Below are 15,607 nucleotides of genomic sequence, written 5' to 3'. Positions count from 1 at the left end.
TGGGGCCGAGCCCGAGCCCGCGCCCGCCCTCGGCCGCACGGCCGCCCGAGCCAGGGCGCGGGTCCCGCGCGGGTCCCGGGCCCGCCGCCGCCGCCGCCGCCGCGCTAACCCCGCCTCCCCTTCCCCCTCTTGTCGCCCCGCGCGCAGGGCTTCCTCAGCCGCCGCCTCAAGGGCTCCATCAAGCGCACCAAGAGCCAGCCCAAGCTGGACCGCAACCACAGCTTCCGCCACATCCTGCCGGGGTTCCGGAGCGCCGCCGCCGCCACCGCCGCCGCCGCCGCCGCCGCGGACAATGAGAGGTGAGCCCACCGCCGCCAGCGCCCGGCCCGGCCTCCGCGCGCCCCCGCCCCGGGATGCGCCCCGGAGGGCGCGGGGACAAAGCGAGAGCCGGGGCTGGGGCGCGCTGGAAGCCGGAGGGCACCGCACGCCGCCCTCCGGCAACTTGTGGGGCCGCCTCGGACGGGGGGGGGCACGGCGAGAGGACCTTTCTCTCTTCCCGCGGGGTGAGGAGGGGGTGCCCGCGGCCCGGGGCGAGGCCGGGCGCGAAGTGCCCTCGCCGGGAAGTCCTGCCTCGCCTCGGCTCGCGGAGGTGGGCATTGTTTCCCGGGCGGTGCAGTGCCCGGAGCTGGGGACCGAAGTGGCGCCTCCACCCCTAGGACCCATCCCCCTGCCTCTGGAGCCTCCGGGTGTCCGATACAAAAGGCATTTTCGGCTGGGTTTTGCCGAGACCCAGTGGTGAGGAAAAGGGTGAACATCTGGAGGGGAGGAGCAGGGGGCTGGGCCGCTTAGGGGGCACATCTGCTCTAAGTAGGGCGCGTGCTCCGCTGGGGGCTGGGGCGAGCAGAGGGGGCAGTGCCGGGGCTCTGAGCTCAGGGGCATTGCCTGAGGCTAGGGAAGAAGGGCCTCATCCTCTCCAGCCTGGGCAGCTGCTTCCCTCCCTCACCTCTCCACTCCCAGGGGTGTCTCCTGTTCCCTGTTCCCTTTTCCTGGGCAAGCCAGGAGCAGGTGTGGAAATTCCAGGGGGAGGTGGCTTGTGGGGCAGAGGAGGAGAGGGAGGAGGTGGTTCAGCCTGCTCCCAGTCACCAGCAACAGAGCAGGCTTCAGCTCGCAAGGGCAAGCCATCCTGTCCGGGTGCGGGGGCACTGGGCGGATACAGTCTCTGGGCCGGGTCCCCCTCCTTGAGCCCTACCTGCCACGGCACCTTTCCACTTGGGCACAGGCACCGTGATAGATTCCGGTGCCAGTTAGAACGTGTCCGTGTTCAGCTAGTGGAGGTGAAAGAACAGGCAGGCACCAAGGAGCCTTTTCAGCATTCAGCCCCGACATCTCAGGCCCCTGGCATCTGCCTCCATAGGGCTGTGCCCCTGTGTATGATTGGCAAGTTGGCACTCCCTGTAGGGGAGGCATAGGTAGAATAAAAATGTCTCTCTCCTCCCCGTTGGTTCCATCAGGCAGAGGAGTACAAGTTATCGCCCAACTCCTGCCCAAGGTTGAGTGGCTGTTTAACTGACCCCTAGCATCTTCCTGGAGAGCACCCCTCCCTCCCATCCCCGGGGAGAATTACTAGACCTTTAATTTCCATCAGCCCAGAGCTGCTCTCTCCAATGCATCCCCACCGCTGCCTGCAGCTGGTTTCCTGCCCCAGCTGCCAAGCCCAGCCTGAGGCAGGACCCTCAGCCTTTCTCTGATGGCCGTGGTGCCCCGGGGGACCAGGCGTGCCCTGGCAGGAGCATGCAGCCAGGCCAGAGCTCAGCGCTGGGTGCAGCCACTGCGTCTTTGAAAATCTCGCTTCCCATCTTTGTTATTGTCTGGGCGGCAGGCCACCCGGTTTGCTGCTTTCCTCCCTCCGCCCGGCCCCTGCCTCCGGCTTTCTCTCCCAGGAATATGCCTTTCTCTGCGCTTTCCTTGGCGGGGGTCAGGACCCTCTGCACCCGCATGAGGGGGCTTGTGTACGTACCCCGTTTTGTGTGCATGTGTCGGTTGTCCGGGGAGCAGGAGAGACAGCAGGCGGTCCGGCCTCTGAGTGTGTCTGCCCTCCCGGGAGCAGACAGCATGCATGCCATGTTTACCTCCCTCCAGCGGGAAGCCTGCACCAAGAAGCCGGCAAGTGCTGGCTGGCAACCCAGCCTCCTGGCTGGAGGTCGGGGCATGGCCCAGATGACCTCGAGCAGGTCCTGTCCAGCTTGGTCTCAGGTCAGGTCAGCCTTGCTACAATGCCTAAGGGGCGAGAGGTTGGGGGGGGGGGGGGGGGGGGGGGGGGGGGGAGGGTTGGGGTTCGGGAGTGAAACTATAAGCTCATTTCTAGAAACAGTGCTAACAGTAGCAGTTGGAGCAGAATGTCACTGGCAGTGGTGTGGAATTGTCTTATTAATTTTCTATAAACAAAATCTGGCTTGGTGGCTTCTCTGGCACAGGAAGGGAGCCCAGATTTCTCACGGATAGGCAGAGAGACTGAGTTTGAAATCCCTGGACCCAGCCTTGGAGCTGAAATCGGCTTTGTCAGGAGACTGGGATCTTCTGCTTTACTGCTTGGCTTAGAAATAATAGATTTATCAGCTGCTTCGGGGATGGATGGGCAGATATTTCTCTTGGGTAGCTACTTCTCTGGGGCAGTCCCTGGAGTCGTCCTGTGTGGACTTGGCTGAGTAAAACCAACTATGGTGGAACCCCCCTCCCCAAACCCTCATGGTCAAACCTGGGTGAGTGGAGAGGAGCCTCCCTCTACTCCGCGTGGTGTGGTTGTACTGTTGAAGGCTGGGAGGACAGAATGGGCTGCCTTTGGCTTGGCTTAGCAGTGAGGAGGGGATTGGGTCCTGGTTCCAGGGGACCCCCACCGGGCTGCCATGTTCCTGGCCAGGGAGGGGGTAAGTGCAGCCTCAGTGAAGGGATAGGCATGGGAAGGAGGGCGGAAGCTTCTAGGGTAGCAAGTGTGAGCCCTGGTCCTCGTGGCTTCTCCCTGTCAGTAAAGAGCGTGGGGCACTCTGGGGCGGCCAGTTGGGTTCAGACTTTGGATAACGCTGTCTGCTTTAGGGCCGCTGAAGCGGCTTTGTTGCATGCTGTCTGCTGTGGTCTGCAAACTGCTGTGTTGTGGAGGTTATTTTTTGCGCCGGAATTCTCTCATCTGGAGTCTGGAAACCAGTTGGTTCTGTGCTGGAATCTTTTGGCTCCCTGGGAAAGGAGTCTAGCCAGGTGTGGGGCCGCTGAGCACTGCTGGTTGGGGGAGAGGGCCGATGTCTTGGTTGTGAGGCCAGGGTCAGGCCAGCCAGGGCTTGGTGGGCACAGCTGGGCTCTGGGGGGGCTCGAGGGCCACAGGACAGGTTTGAGCCTTTGTACTTATTCTCCTGAAATGGCTTATGGGAAGTTTCCAGCTGGTCTCCAAAATCCCTGGCCCCCTTAGACACTCATTTCTTCTTTGGAGGTTTTGGAAGTAAGCACCAAGGACAGGTAATCATGCCTCCTGGATAAGGGAAATGAATGCTGCTCAGGGATTTTCCAGGTGAAAGGTGTGCTGGCAGAAGCATTTTTTGTTTTGCAGGCTGGAAGTGTTGCTGCTTCATTTACAAGGCTGTCATAATATTGGTAAAAGCCATCTAGAATGTGGTGGTTCTGTCTTCCCAGAAGATGATTTCCAAGTCACTCATTTATTAATGGTCCTGAGTAGCTAGGAGGGTCAGCCGGCAATATTATACTGCCTCGGTGCTGCTGTTTCTGGGTGACTCTGGCCCTCCGCGGGTGCTGAGAGTATGCCCCCTCTGGGTCTCAGCCTGTTCCCTTACCCCTGTAGTTATTCTGAAGTGGCCATACCCCCTTTGCATTCTTCCCAGTTGGTCTGGTGCAGAGCTGATCCTGTAAACGTGGGCAAGCCAGGTGCAGGCATGCAGGGCTGCTGTGTGCGGAGTTAGAGATTGATGACCCCTTCTCAGGAATATGTGTTTGCCTGGAGTTCCCACACCTGAAAGTTACTAATGGTGGGATTCCAGGCAGAGTAAAGCTAGGGAGGGAGATACTTGGAAGTGGGGTGGGGGCCTTCAAGAACCCCCAAGTGGCCCTGAGTAGGCAGGAATCAGTTCAGCCCCTTTGGGTGAGGCAGTCCCTGGGGAGCGGAGGGGAAGCTTAACGGGAAACAGAAAATAGAAGGTGGGATCCGTTTTCCTGCTCTAGTTGTTGACAGTAGGTGCAGGAGGAGCTGGGCATAAGGACTTGGCCTTTCTTGCCTCTCTCCCTCCCCTGCCATAGATAGGGAGTGTCTGGTCCTCTGCCTTCCCCTGGGTGACGTCGAGATGATTGTGCAATTTAGACAGTCTCTGGGAATAATGGGAAGTGTGTGGCGTTGAAGCCAGGCATTCTTGGGGCAAGTCGCATAAGCTTTCTGAGCCTCAGTTTGCACATCTGCAAAATGGGTCTCATGATGATAATGTCTTTGGAAACGTTAATGTTAATATATTCAGTATGTGTTTAATAGAGAGTGTCCCATTCAGTGCTATTTCCTAGGCAACTAACACCAGGTCTTGCACATTTCTTAAATGTTTCTAAAATGTTATTAAATGCATAATAACACGTGAAAGAGGCTAGACTAGTATGTTGTAGGTTTTCAGTAAGTGAGAGTTACCATAGGTGGGAAGAAGTCACTTCATTTTGATAAGCCTCTGTTTTCTCATCTACAACGTCGGACTAATATCAGGCAATCATGCTATGTTCTTCTGAGGTTCAAGAGAGATACTGGATGTTGCTGTCCCTGGAAAAGTGAAAAGGGTTGTACAGAGAATCATTATTAACTTGAATACAGTAACTAGCAGGGCAGAGTGACCCTTGTTCCTGTCTACATCAGGGGGCGTGGGGGGGCGGGATGGGATGATGACAAACTTCTATGTGTATTTTAAAAGTCCATTGTTCCAGCTATGTTTGGGCCATACTTGTTTTTAATCATTTAAATGTTTAGGTTATGTCCAGTGTTTTTTTTATTAAAAATGATGCTGGTAATTGAATACTCGAATATTTATCTTTGTTCACGTCTCTATTTCCATAGGATAAAGTCTTAGAAATTGAATTACTAGGTCAAAGAATATAAACAATTTCAGGTTTTTGATAAAAATGCCCCCCACTAAAAAGCCTGTAGTAATTTATACTCCCCCCAATGATTTTTGAGAGTGCTCACCTGTTTCCTCACACCCTTAAAAACACTGGGTGTCATTAAAATTATCTTTGTCATTCAAATAGGCAGAAAAATGGCATTTCTTTGTTATTTGCATTTCATTGCTTGTTAGGGATTGAATATTATTTTCTGGAGTTTAATGGCCAGTAGTGCTTCTTCTTTTGAGTCTTGTCTAATTCTGTCCTTTGCCTTCTGAACGTTCTTAGACAAGCCCCTTGCAGGATTCTGAGTTGCTCTGTGCGGCCTCCCTCAGCTCTGAGAGGCCCATGTAGGTGGATCTTTGTTAAATGGGCTCCTGCCTTCCAAGAGGTATGGCAGGGAATTCATTAATTACCTGCAAGGAAGGCTCACCCAGCTCTCCTCTCCCTTCTCCTCCCTTCCCCTCCATAAGAGAATCAGGTTTAATTCTTAATCCGATAATTATTCGAAGGAGGCCTGGCATTTACACAGCATTTTGAGAGGTCTTCTGCCCTGCAAGGTAGGTAAGCAATGAAAGGGTTGTTAGATTCATGGAAACTGAGGCATGCAGTCAAAGGCACGGAGGTGGGACCATCGCAGAAGCTAGGCCTGGTGAGCAGGTCCTACCCTGTCTGCAGCATGGTACTTGGAACCCCATGGGCACTTTTGCGGGGCAGGGCTGACCAGGGCCCCGCGCGTGAGCACGTGATTCTGAGCCTCATCTCCAGAGAGGGAGGGGAAAGCCACAGAACACAACCTGGACGTAGGGAAGAACCAATTTACTTTTTGCTTTCTCATTTTTATCGCCCTCCTTTTAGATCTGTGGCTCCCTCGTGTATCTTCCAGAGACCGGAGCCGGGCAATATTTTTAGGAACGGTGGAAATTAGCTAGTGGGAATGCGCTCAGCCCCAGGCTGGGGGTTTCAAAGGTTGAAGAAGCCTTTCTTTGTACAAGCTCGTAAGCCTTTGTACATCTGTGCATGCATGTTTTTGTATGTCTTGCAAGTACGTACCTGCCCTTATGAAGGTGTGTGTGCGTTATATGCAAATGTCCTTGCACACGTCTGTGTGTTTGAAATGACTAATCACATGTAAAGCATTTGGAACAGTGCCTGGCACTTCATATTGGGTTGGACCATAGGAAGTGGCTGTTTTTGTAGGTCGAATATAGACATATGGTTCAATCTAATAAGCACTCACTAAGTGTTGACTGCTATCATTATTGTTGTCTGTTTTCTTATGTGTACACGTCTGCTGTGTGTGTGTGTGTGTGTTTGCAGATACCAGGTCATACTGTGTGTGTAGTGTGTTCTGTGTTTGAGCTGTCACATGTGCACATCTGTGTGCCGTTTCAGTCTGGGTGTGTGGCCACTGAGCTGGCCAGTTTTGTGAACAAACTGCCCACCTGCCTGGGGAGAACCTCAGGGCTCGGCATACACCTGGCCATGAGGACAGCTGCCTTCTTCATCCCCTTGTGCCTTCAGGGGCCAGCAGAGCCCATGCCTGGGGTGCCAAGGGGCCTATCGCATTCTCCACAAGTCACCCACTTATTTCCAGGCCCCTGTGTCTGAGGATATGCAAATCGACTCTTTAATGGAATTCCTTTGCAAAATATTACTTGAACCAGAAAGTTAATTACCAGGTTTTAATTAATGGCTATTTTAGAAGGCCACAGAAGAGAGCTGGAGATCATAGGGGGACCAAAAAGGCAAGAAGGAAAACATTCAGCACCCCTGGCTGGCTTGGCGACTCTGTCCCAGGTGGCAAGGCACACTTAGCTCTTTCCTTACTCTGACCTGCCCGCTTAACTGCCCCATGGAGATCAACCGTGGCCGCGTGAAAGAGACCCCCCTCCCCCCACACTCGTATGAAGATACTCTGGTCTTCTGGCCATCAGTCCGTCCATCTGTGAGGAATGGCCCAGGCCTCATTCCTGGCCTGAGCTGTGGGACAGTCACTGGCCACCCTGCCTTGAAGAGTAACCCCTTCCCTACTTCTCCAGTGCCTTTGGGCTGCTTCCTGCAGTCCCCCCACCCCTACCCCTTCCAAGAGCCTAAGAGCCTGGGGCAGCTTCCTGCAGGGCCACATCTCTACCAGGGGCCAGCTCCCTCCTCTCTGTGCTCCCCCTCTGCTCTGGTGGAGTCACCTGTGATCCAGCCTGTCCACCAACCTCAAAGGACAGACTGAAAACTCAGTTTCGCCCCCCCACTCCCCGCCAGCTGGGAGTGCCAGAAGGATGGCCTGTGTTACCATCCCCTCCTGAGATAGAGGGAATCTCTGTTCTTTGTGGGAATGTGTGGGCGGGAGCTCGTGGGTGGACGCACAGTGTTTCGCACATAGCACGGGACACAGCCTTGGCTGCCTGCCCTGTCGTGTCTGTAGCTCACACCACATGCCACACCTGGGCATGCACCCAGAAGAACCGTCCCTGGTGTGTGGAAGGCAAACCTTGTGGAAGCCACCACTTGCGTGCCAGAGGTCCCCTCTGAGCCAGGTGGGTGGTGGGATGAGGACCAGGGGAAAGAGGGAGACAGGATCCCCAGCGGCAAGGTCCGTGGCAGCCTGCCTGGGAATACCTTGGGTATTCTTGGGGAAGGGTAGAAAGGGACCCCAAGGCTAGAGGTCAAGCCTCTTCCTGGGGGCATGCCAAGAAGAGGTCTTCCCCACCTACCCGCAATTGCACCCGCTCGGGAAGCCTGCGTGCTGACTCCTGGAGTTGTTACCTCGAAGACCTCAGCTGATGATGGCAGCATGGGGTGGGCTGGTTGGAAGCTCTAACAGAGCACTTTGTGCCAGGCACAGAGGAGGTGCTCTGGGTTTGCCCAGTGAATAACTGCGTGAGCAGCCCCAAAGCCCTATTCCTTAAAGGTTCTCCCGAAGGCAGCCTGAGCAGGGCTTTGCCACCTCCAGCCTCCTGCCGCCCCTTGTACCTTGACTGCCACAGACCAAGCTAGAGCAGACAAAGTGCAGGACTTATGGGGACTTGGCTCCTGGGCCTGGCTCGGTTGCTAACTCAGTATGATCAACCTCAGAAAAGCCACTGGGGCTCTCAGTCTGTCCTCCTGTCCCTCCAGGGACTAGTGGGGCAGGAATTGGCCCAGCTAGCGAGTGGGCCTTACATTTCTCTGCATCAGATGCTCTGTGGGTGAGTTAACTCCTTGTCAGGATGATTTCCCTCACCTCCCTTTTCTGGTGGGCAGCCCCCTTAGGGGAGCTGAGGAGCCCTTCTCTGGCCCCCTCTCCCAGCTGGCTCTGGCCACCTCCCAGTTAACCCTGCACCTGTCACCTCTGTGTTGGCCTGACCTTTCTCACACCCTCAGGGCCCTTGTTTGCAGGCCCAGCCTACTTGTAAAAGAGCACATTGGGCAAAGATCCAGATGCCACCCCAGCAGCGCAGGCCCTAATTTGAGGCGACGTTGTCGTGGGGAGTTTGCATACTGAAGGCAGTGTCTCCCTGTGGCCACTGACTAAGGGGAAATTAATTTCATGCCCTGTCTTTTTGACATTTGTAATCAAAGCTTTGTATTGCAGCTGCAGACTGTTAGCACGTGAAGGATGTATGAGCCTCAATTATCGCTTCTGGCTAGGGAGGAGATTGATTAATAGATTGCTCACAGTCCCACTCCCTACTCCTTATTCCCCTTCCTGTCTTCTTCCTCCTTTTCCAACTTCCCCACGTTTCATCAGGAAACTGGGCCCCAGAATTGGCTCTGATTGAAGCTTCCCTTGTGCCTTAGAAGCCGAGGGCCTGGCTCATGAGCAGGACAGACCAGCCCACCGCAGGGAGGACCTGTATGAAGAGGAATTGCCTGGGGCCCCTGATAAAATGCAGATTCTTGGGCCCTAGCCTAGACCTTCCAGAATTAGACACTGGTGGAGTGATCGTGTTTCACGGAGCTTGAGAACCACTGCCCAAAGTTTGTTTCTTTTGCACAGGGGCAGGAATTGTGCCCCAGGGGTGTGCCAGCGACTTGCCCAGCCACTGCCTGTGCTATATTCTTATTGATGCCTCATAGTAAGAGGGTTTTTTGTTTCCCATTTCTTAGATGTAGAAACCGAAACTCCAAGAGTGTAGCTTAACTAGCCCAGAGTCACACATTGGGGGACCTCCTGCCCTGGCAACCCATTCCCTGATTGATGCCTAAAATCCCCCCATTATCATGCTATGCCCCTTCTTTTTAAGCTTAATGATGTTTTTGAAGTGAACCTTCCCGTCCTAGAGAAGTGCCAGTAAGCTCCCTCTTGGGCTTGCACAGGGCTCCCCTCTATAAAACGCTCTCACATCAGTGCCCCTGATCTCCCAGCGCTGCATAGAGCAGTTAGGGCGTGGATGACTGTGATCTGCATTTTACGGGTGAGGCGGGTGAGGCCCAGAGAGGTGAAGGGGCAGAGCTGGAGTTAGAACGTGTCTTCTCACGCCAGGCCCAGTGCCCAGCCTACCCGTGCCACCAAGGCCTACTTGTCTTGCCAGCTCTCCAGTTACAGGAGGGGAAACGGAGGTTCACAGAGGTGGTGTCACTTACCAGAATCAAGCAGGTGGCAGTCATGCAATTCAAGGCCAAGTCCACTGAGTCAAAGCCCATAGAACAGGACTAGCCAGCATTTCAGGGCCGGACCGGGTACCTTTGGTCCCCACCTGGGAGTGGAGGTCTTTGAGCACAGCCTGGAGGGTTTCTGCTCAGGGATGCGATAGCTGTCTGTGCAGAGGCCAGGCCTGGTGGGGTGGGCTGGACTCCTCACCAATGAGGCCAGGTGCCCTCTGGAAGTTGTGGGAGAAGGATGGGGGGCAGGGGGAGTCTGGGCCATCAGTAGCTGAGGAGGTCAATAGTACGTGTGCCTGAGGCAGTCACCCAGAGTCGGCCCAAGGCCCAGCTCCACCCACTGCTTCTCTCTGAGCCTCACTTTCCCCATCTCAACGAAGCAGAACCAAAAACTAATGTCTCGGTGCTGAGGATTCTAGGATTCCTGGAAGGCAAGCAGCTGGTACAGGGTGGCGGGTTGTCTTTCCCAGGCTTTGCTGCGCTGCCTTAAGGGCCTGAGGCCCCCGGAGGTGTCGTGGAACGGAGCCGTGGAAGCCCGGCGGACGAGGGGCCTTTCGTCTTGGCGCCCTTCACGGCAGCTTCTCTTGGTGCTATGCTGCCCTGAGGGGCCGCTCCCGAGGGGCCAGCCTCCTCGCCCGGCGCCTTTGCCTGCGTTCTCTCATTCCATCCGTACAACAGCACTGTGAAGGATGGGTGCTATTACTGTCCTCATTTTGCAGAGAAGAAAACTGAGGCACAGAGAGACTGAGCAGCTTGCCAAAGTCCTATGGCTCATAAGTGGCCGACCTGGGATTCAAACCCCGGCTGTCTGGCTTCATTATATAAAGTCCCGCCGTCAGTCACTATCTGCGTGGTGTCTGTTCACACGCTCATTTTACAGACGCACGGCCAGTCAGTAATGTCAGCAGTCAGCTACCCGCCGCTTATGAGGTGTCCTGCCTCGCGCCAGGCATTGTGCTCTGTGTGTGCGTCAGCTGATCCTCCCCACTACCCTCGTGTTATCCTCCCCCCATCTTACGGGTGACGAAACTGGCCTTGGAGGGGTAAAATCACTTCTCGGGGATTACCCTCAGGATGGATTTAGAATCTAGGTCTCTTTAGGCTCAAAGCCTGGGCCCTCTCTAGTGCGACAGCTGACACGACAGGCACGTCCTGTGGGCGCCTCCCTCCCACCAGCCCGTGTGCCGCGCGCGCTTGTCATCCCAGGTTTACAGCTGGGACACAGCAGTCGCACAGCTAGAACGGCAGAGCCGGGATTTGAACCCAAGTAGTCTGGCTCCCAAGTTTGTGCTCGTAACCGCCGCCCAGCATTGCCCTTCTCCCTTTTCTACAGATGAGGAAACCCAGGCTCCGTCAGGTAAAAGCCACTTGCCCTGCGTCAGACAGCATGTGCGTTGCAGAGGTGGGATTTGCACCTGGATCTTTCTGGAGTGGTTTACTGTCTTCCTGCTGAGAGAACACGAGAGCTCCCGGGGGCTGTTATGGGTGCTCAGGTCCTGAGGCCATGGTGACATGGAGGCGGGCCTTCCTCCTGGCCTCATTGTTTGGGGGGGGGCGGTTCTCCAGGATGTGAGGGTAGGGCCCACTTGGTGACTGTTCCTGCATTTGTACTTAATCAGTGATTATACGTGTCTAGTTCCATGGGCCCCTCAGGGTTCTGGGCTCCCATATTTCTTTTTCTCTTGGCAGAGCTGGTGAGCTGTGGCTGCATTTAGATCTATTAATTTGTAGTGCTGGGTGAGATCGGGCAGGTGGGGAGGTCATGGGCCGGCCAACTGGCCTCGTGCCGCACCTCCCTTTCTTCCCAGGGTCAGCACATAGAGGTGACTTTCATCATTGCCCAGGTGGGTGAAGGGAAAGCAGAGTGGTGATGGCGGGCAGGGACTCCCCAGACCAGCCTTTGTTGTGGACCTCTGGGGAGATGGGGGAGCCTGGCGCCCATGGGGCCGCTGATCGTGGCTGGGGCCGCACTCCTGACTGATGAGGCCTGTGAGGCCGGTGCGGACCTGGGATGGTGCTCGGCACAGCTGCTAGGCCTGCGAGGGGGCTGGAAGTCGGCGCGGGGCAGTGGCAGGACAGGGTCGGGTGCTCTGCCGGCAGCCCCATGCAAACTGCCTGAGGTGGTCTTACCCAGTTGCCCTGGGATGTGAAGGCCACACTTTTGACTGCTGTTTATGAGAACGGTGAAAACCCAGTCTGAGGGATTTCAGAGTCCAGGGATGATGGAGCTGGTAGGGGACTTAGTGAGCAATGTGGCCAGAGTTTCTCGAACTTGGTTCCTGAGGTTCCTGGAGGTGAGGCTAGGTATTTTCCTCCTCAGGGGTTGTGGGCATCCTCACTCTAGGCGACTCATTCTTTGATTCAGGACATTGAAGGCCCTGAGAGGCCCTGAAGTAAAGAAACTAGTTTCATCTTGATTAATCCAGGGCTTCCTGTCCCCGCGCCCCACTCCAGGAGCCTCTGCTGAGCCGCAGTGCTCCGCCAAACATTCTTTAGTAAACACTAATTTGAGATCTTACCTCTGCTTAGAAGCATGCTTTTAAGAAGGATCTTTGGAAGTATTCCACGCCTTCAGTACCTACAGGAGTAAGCTTTGAATGATGGCGTTGCTAGCCCAGCAGGTGGTATGGGGGTATGTTGTTTTGGAAAAAGGCATCCCCACGTCTTCAGAATCATTCCTCAGGGCAGTTGCCGGCTCTCCTCTGTGGGGTGGGGCTGGTTCTGGTCAGTTTTCTGTGGGCCCGGGGCATGAGGGATTTATTTCCCCTTTTGCGGCCTGGATGGCTCCCTTCTTGTTCCCAGCAGCTTGGGCTCCCTGCTTGCTCTGGGCGTCCCCATCCCCCTCTGGACTCTTGCAGAAGGCAACAGCCGGGCAGAGGCTGCCCACTGATTTGCATAATTGCACCGTCCCCTGAATAATTAATAAAGCTCTGTCCTTGCTGGGAGCAAAGACTGCACCATTATGGATGGGTTTGCCATGGATGGGTTTGCCGGAGCTCTTCCAGGGAGCCAATGGTTCCCGGACTCCTTGGCTTTTCCTGGCATGGAGTCCACCCCAGAGAGAGGAGAGGGCACTGGGTTATGTGTGGGCGGGGGGGGGGGGGTCCGCGTGATGCCTGTAGCATCATAATGGGCAGGGCTGGTAATATATTTGCTACTTTCTTCCAGGACCCACAAATGGGGTCTCGGGCACACAAACGATTTGGGATTCTCTATTCTCCTGCTTTCTGTGGTCCCACAAACTAACTCTTCTTTGAAGTATGATCAACTGTTGTAGAGACTTACCTCCCTTTTCTGGTAGCCTGGAGGAACCACTGTTGACTCAGAGGGTAAGGGCAGGGGTGGTGAGTTTGCAGGCAGGAGCAGGGGACAAAGGGGCATTTCTGCTTGAGGCCTTTCTTTTTTTTCAGTCCCTCCAAGTTTCTGGGTTTCTTGAGGTCAGGAGTGGCTTGAGAGTGACTTGTATCTGAGGTTTCTAAGTCCCTTTTTTATGTTGTTTTATGGAAGTGAATTTTTCCTCTGTAGATGTGGTCTTGCCTCCCTGCCATGCTAGAAAGGGAGGTTGAGGGCTGGGTCTGCTCCTGACCTGTTGACATTAGGGAAGTTCCTATAGTCTCTCCAAGCCTGTGGTGTCCTTGAAAGGCTTTGGTCTCTTCCCTGCCTCCTCTCATCGTCTTAAGCTTCTGTAGGAGTGTTTCTCAAACTGGTTTCCACAGAACACCACATTCTTGTAGATGTTAATGAGTGCTTGACCATTAAGAGATGAGGGGATTCCATAGTTCAAACAGGTCAGGGAAACATCCAGTGAACCAAAGCGAGTAAGTTTCTTCAATGCTTGAGTCCTGGGAGCCTTGAATGTGCTAATGTGCATCTGGGTGTCCTAGAAGGTGTATAGGCCGCTCTGCTTCCCATCCATCCACGTGGACTATTCCAGGGCCTGCTTGCTCATCTCCAGTCATGGGGAGTGCCAACTCTTGGAAACCTTCCCCTTTGTTGAGCTTCCCTAGCCAACATGTATGTGGCATTTCATCATTACCATTTGGCCCTCATACCAGCTAGGGAGGTGGCAGGGATTATCCCATTTTACAGTTAAGGAAACTGAGACTCAGTGGATAATTATCTCACCCCAAGGCCCAGAGATGGTGGTAGAATTGGCATTTAAACCCATGTCTGCTAGCTGGACCTTTAGTTTTTTTCCCCTTGGCCACAAAGAAACCGTTTGTTCCAAATGAAGGTCAGTATGTTGGCTGGCATTGGTCCTTGGGACATTAGGGACCTGTTCCTCCCACAGCCCCCATCCCCGCTTGGTTCTAAGTTTCCGGGAGTGGGAAGTAGGAGGTAAGCTAAAACCCTGTTTAATAGTATCCCAGCTGCGGGGCCCGCTTTTGGAGCTATATGCAGATACGGACATAAAACTACTAGGTGTCCCACTCACCAAGCCATTCCTGACTCTCTTTTCTTCTGCCTTCTCTTTTTTATAGGGTGGGGATGTTAGAAGTGCCCCAGGAGCTAGGTAGGCACTTGTCTCAGGCGGGTGGTGATGGTCAGGGGGCGGCGGAGGGCAGGTGGGTCCAGCTACCATCTTTTGCTCTAGGTGTTTCTGAGAGCTATTGCCCAGGCCTGGTGGATGGCGGGGGGCAGCCTGGGGTGAACCTGTTTACAGCGGCTAGGCTTAGGGCCTGCACTGAGGCTGAGGTGTGACTCCAGACCTAGGCCAACTGTTTTATGTCTCAGGAGTCTCCTTGGGTCACACCGTGAAAGGGACTGCATTGCCCCCAAGTGGCACGGCCACCTTGTTCTCTTGGAGAGCAAGCCACTGCAAGGACACCCTGATGAACTGAATTTTGCTCTGCTGACACACGGACCTAGGTGTGGATCAGGCTTCCTAACTTCCTGTGTGATCTGGGCCAAGCCACCGAATCTCTGAACCTTGATCTCCTCATCTTTAAAATGGGTGTGATGATGGTGCCTGCCTCCTAATGTTCTTAGGTCATATGGGATCATCATGGTTTTCACATGATAATTTTATGATCTCTCTTGTGTACGCACACACTCTCATATTTGCATACGCCATGCTTTTTTTTTTAGATTTATTAGAGCTCGAGTGAGCACGGGTGGGGGGAGGGACGGAGGAAGAGGGGGTGAGAGAGAGAGAGAGCAGACTCCCTGCTGAGTGTGGAGCCTGATAGGGGACCCGATCCCATGACCCCGAGATCATGACTTGAGCTGAAATCAAGAGTCGGACGCTCAACTGACTGAGCCACCCAGGCGCCCCTGCACACGCCATGCTTTTGCGCTTCTGTGTGAGACCCCAATGCCCTGCCAGCGGATGCGGCCAAGCTTTCCCAGGGTCCCACCCCATCACGTAGCAGGAGACAGCCCAAGACAGACATGAAAAGATGTTTGTGTGGACATTTCTCCCACTTAGAAAATCAATATTCTGTGGTCTGCCTAATTGTTCTGTTGCTGCTAAATGAGTCATTATGGAGGGAGAATAGCAAGTGCATTGTGAGATTAATGGGAGAAAATAGTTGGCAAATAACTTTGGTTTGCTTCCGAAACTCTGAGAAGGTGTTACTATGAGAAATCTGGAGAGCCGTGCGAGGCTGAGCCTCAGGAAGCAGCTAGTAGCATTGTGAGTCTCCAGAGGTAGTGGATGGTCCGAGGGGGTCCTTTTAGGGCAGGGCACCGATTTGAGTATCACAGGGGTTGGAATCGGAGTTACTGGGGGATCAAATCTGGAGTCTTTGGTGGGACAGGGAGCTCCGATGGCCTGGCCCCAAGGCGGGGGGATACTGTTCAGTTACCCTACATTCTAGGCGGTGCTCTGGGGATGCAGGGGTGAGCACAGCCAGCCCCGGCCCCTCCCAGGGTGGAGGAGACAGGCTGCAGCGAAACTGTCCCACAGGTAAAGGTGTCATTACGGTTGAGGTATGTGCCCTGAGGGCCGGGAGAG

At 54.7% G+C, this 15,607-nt stretch overlaps 1 protein-coding gene across 6 annotated transcripts in view; it reads left to right on the top strand.

The window, feature by feature from the left end:
• Positions 1-15,607, top strand: part of DAB2IP (DAB2 interacting protein) — a 188,021-nt gene that overhangs the window by 104,249 nt on the left and 68,165 nt on the right. For all 6 annotated transcript variants that reach the window (XM_035015901.1, XM_035015900.1, XM_035015902.1 and 3 more), the window contains one exon: positions 148-299. In XM_035015901.1, the coding sequence (XP_034871792.1) occupies positions 148-299 (152 nt within the window). The remainder of the gene's footprint in view (positions 1-147; positions 300-15,607) is intronic.

This window comes from Mirounga leonina, unplaced genomic scaffold (genome assembly GCF_011800145.1).
Source record: "Mirounga leonina isolate KUSES-001 unplaced genomic scaffold, KU_Mleo_1.0 Mir_170, whole genome shotgun sequence".
Lineage (NCBI taxonomy): Eukaryota > Metazoa > Chordata > Mammalia > Carnivora > Phocidae > Mirounga > Mirounga leonina.
This window is presented reverse-complemented; position numbering and strand designations above follow the sequence as displayed.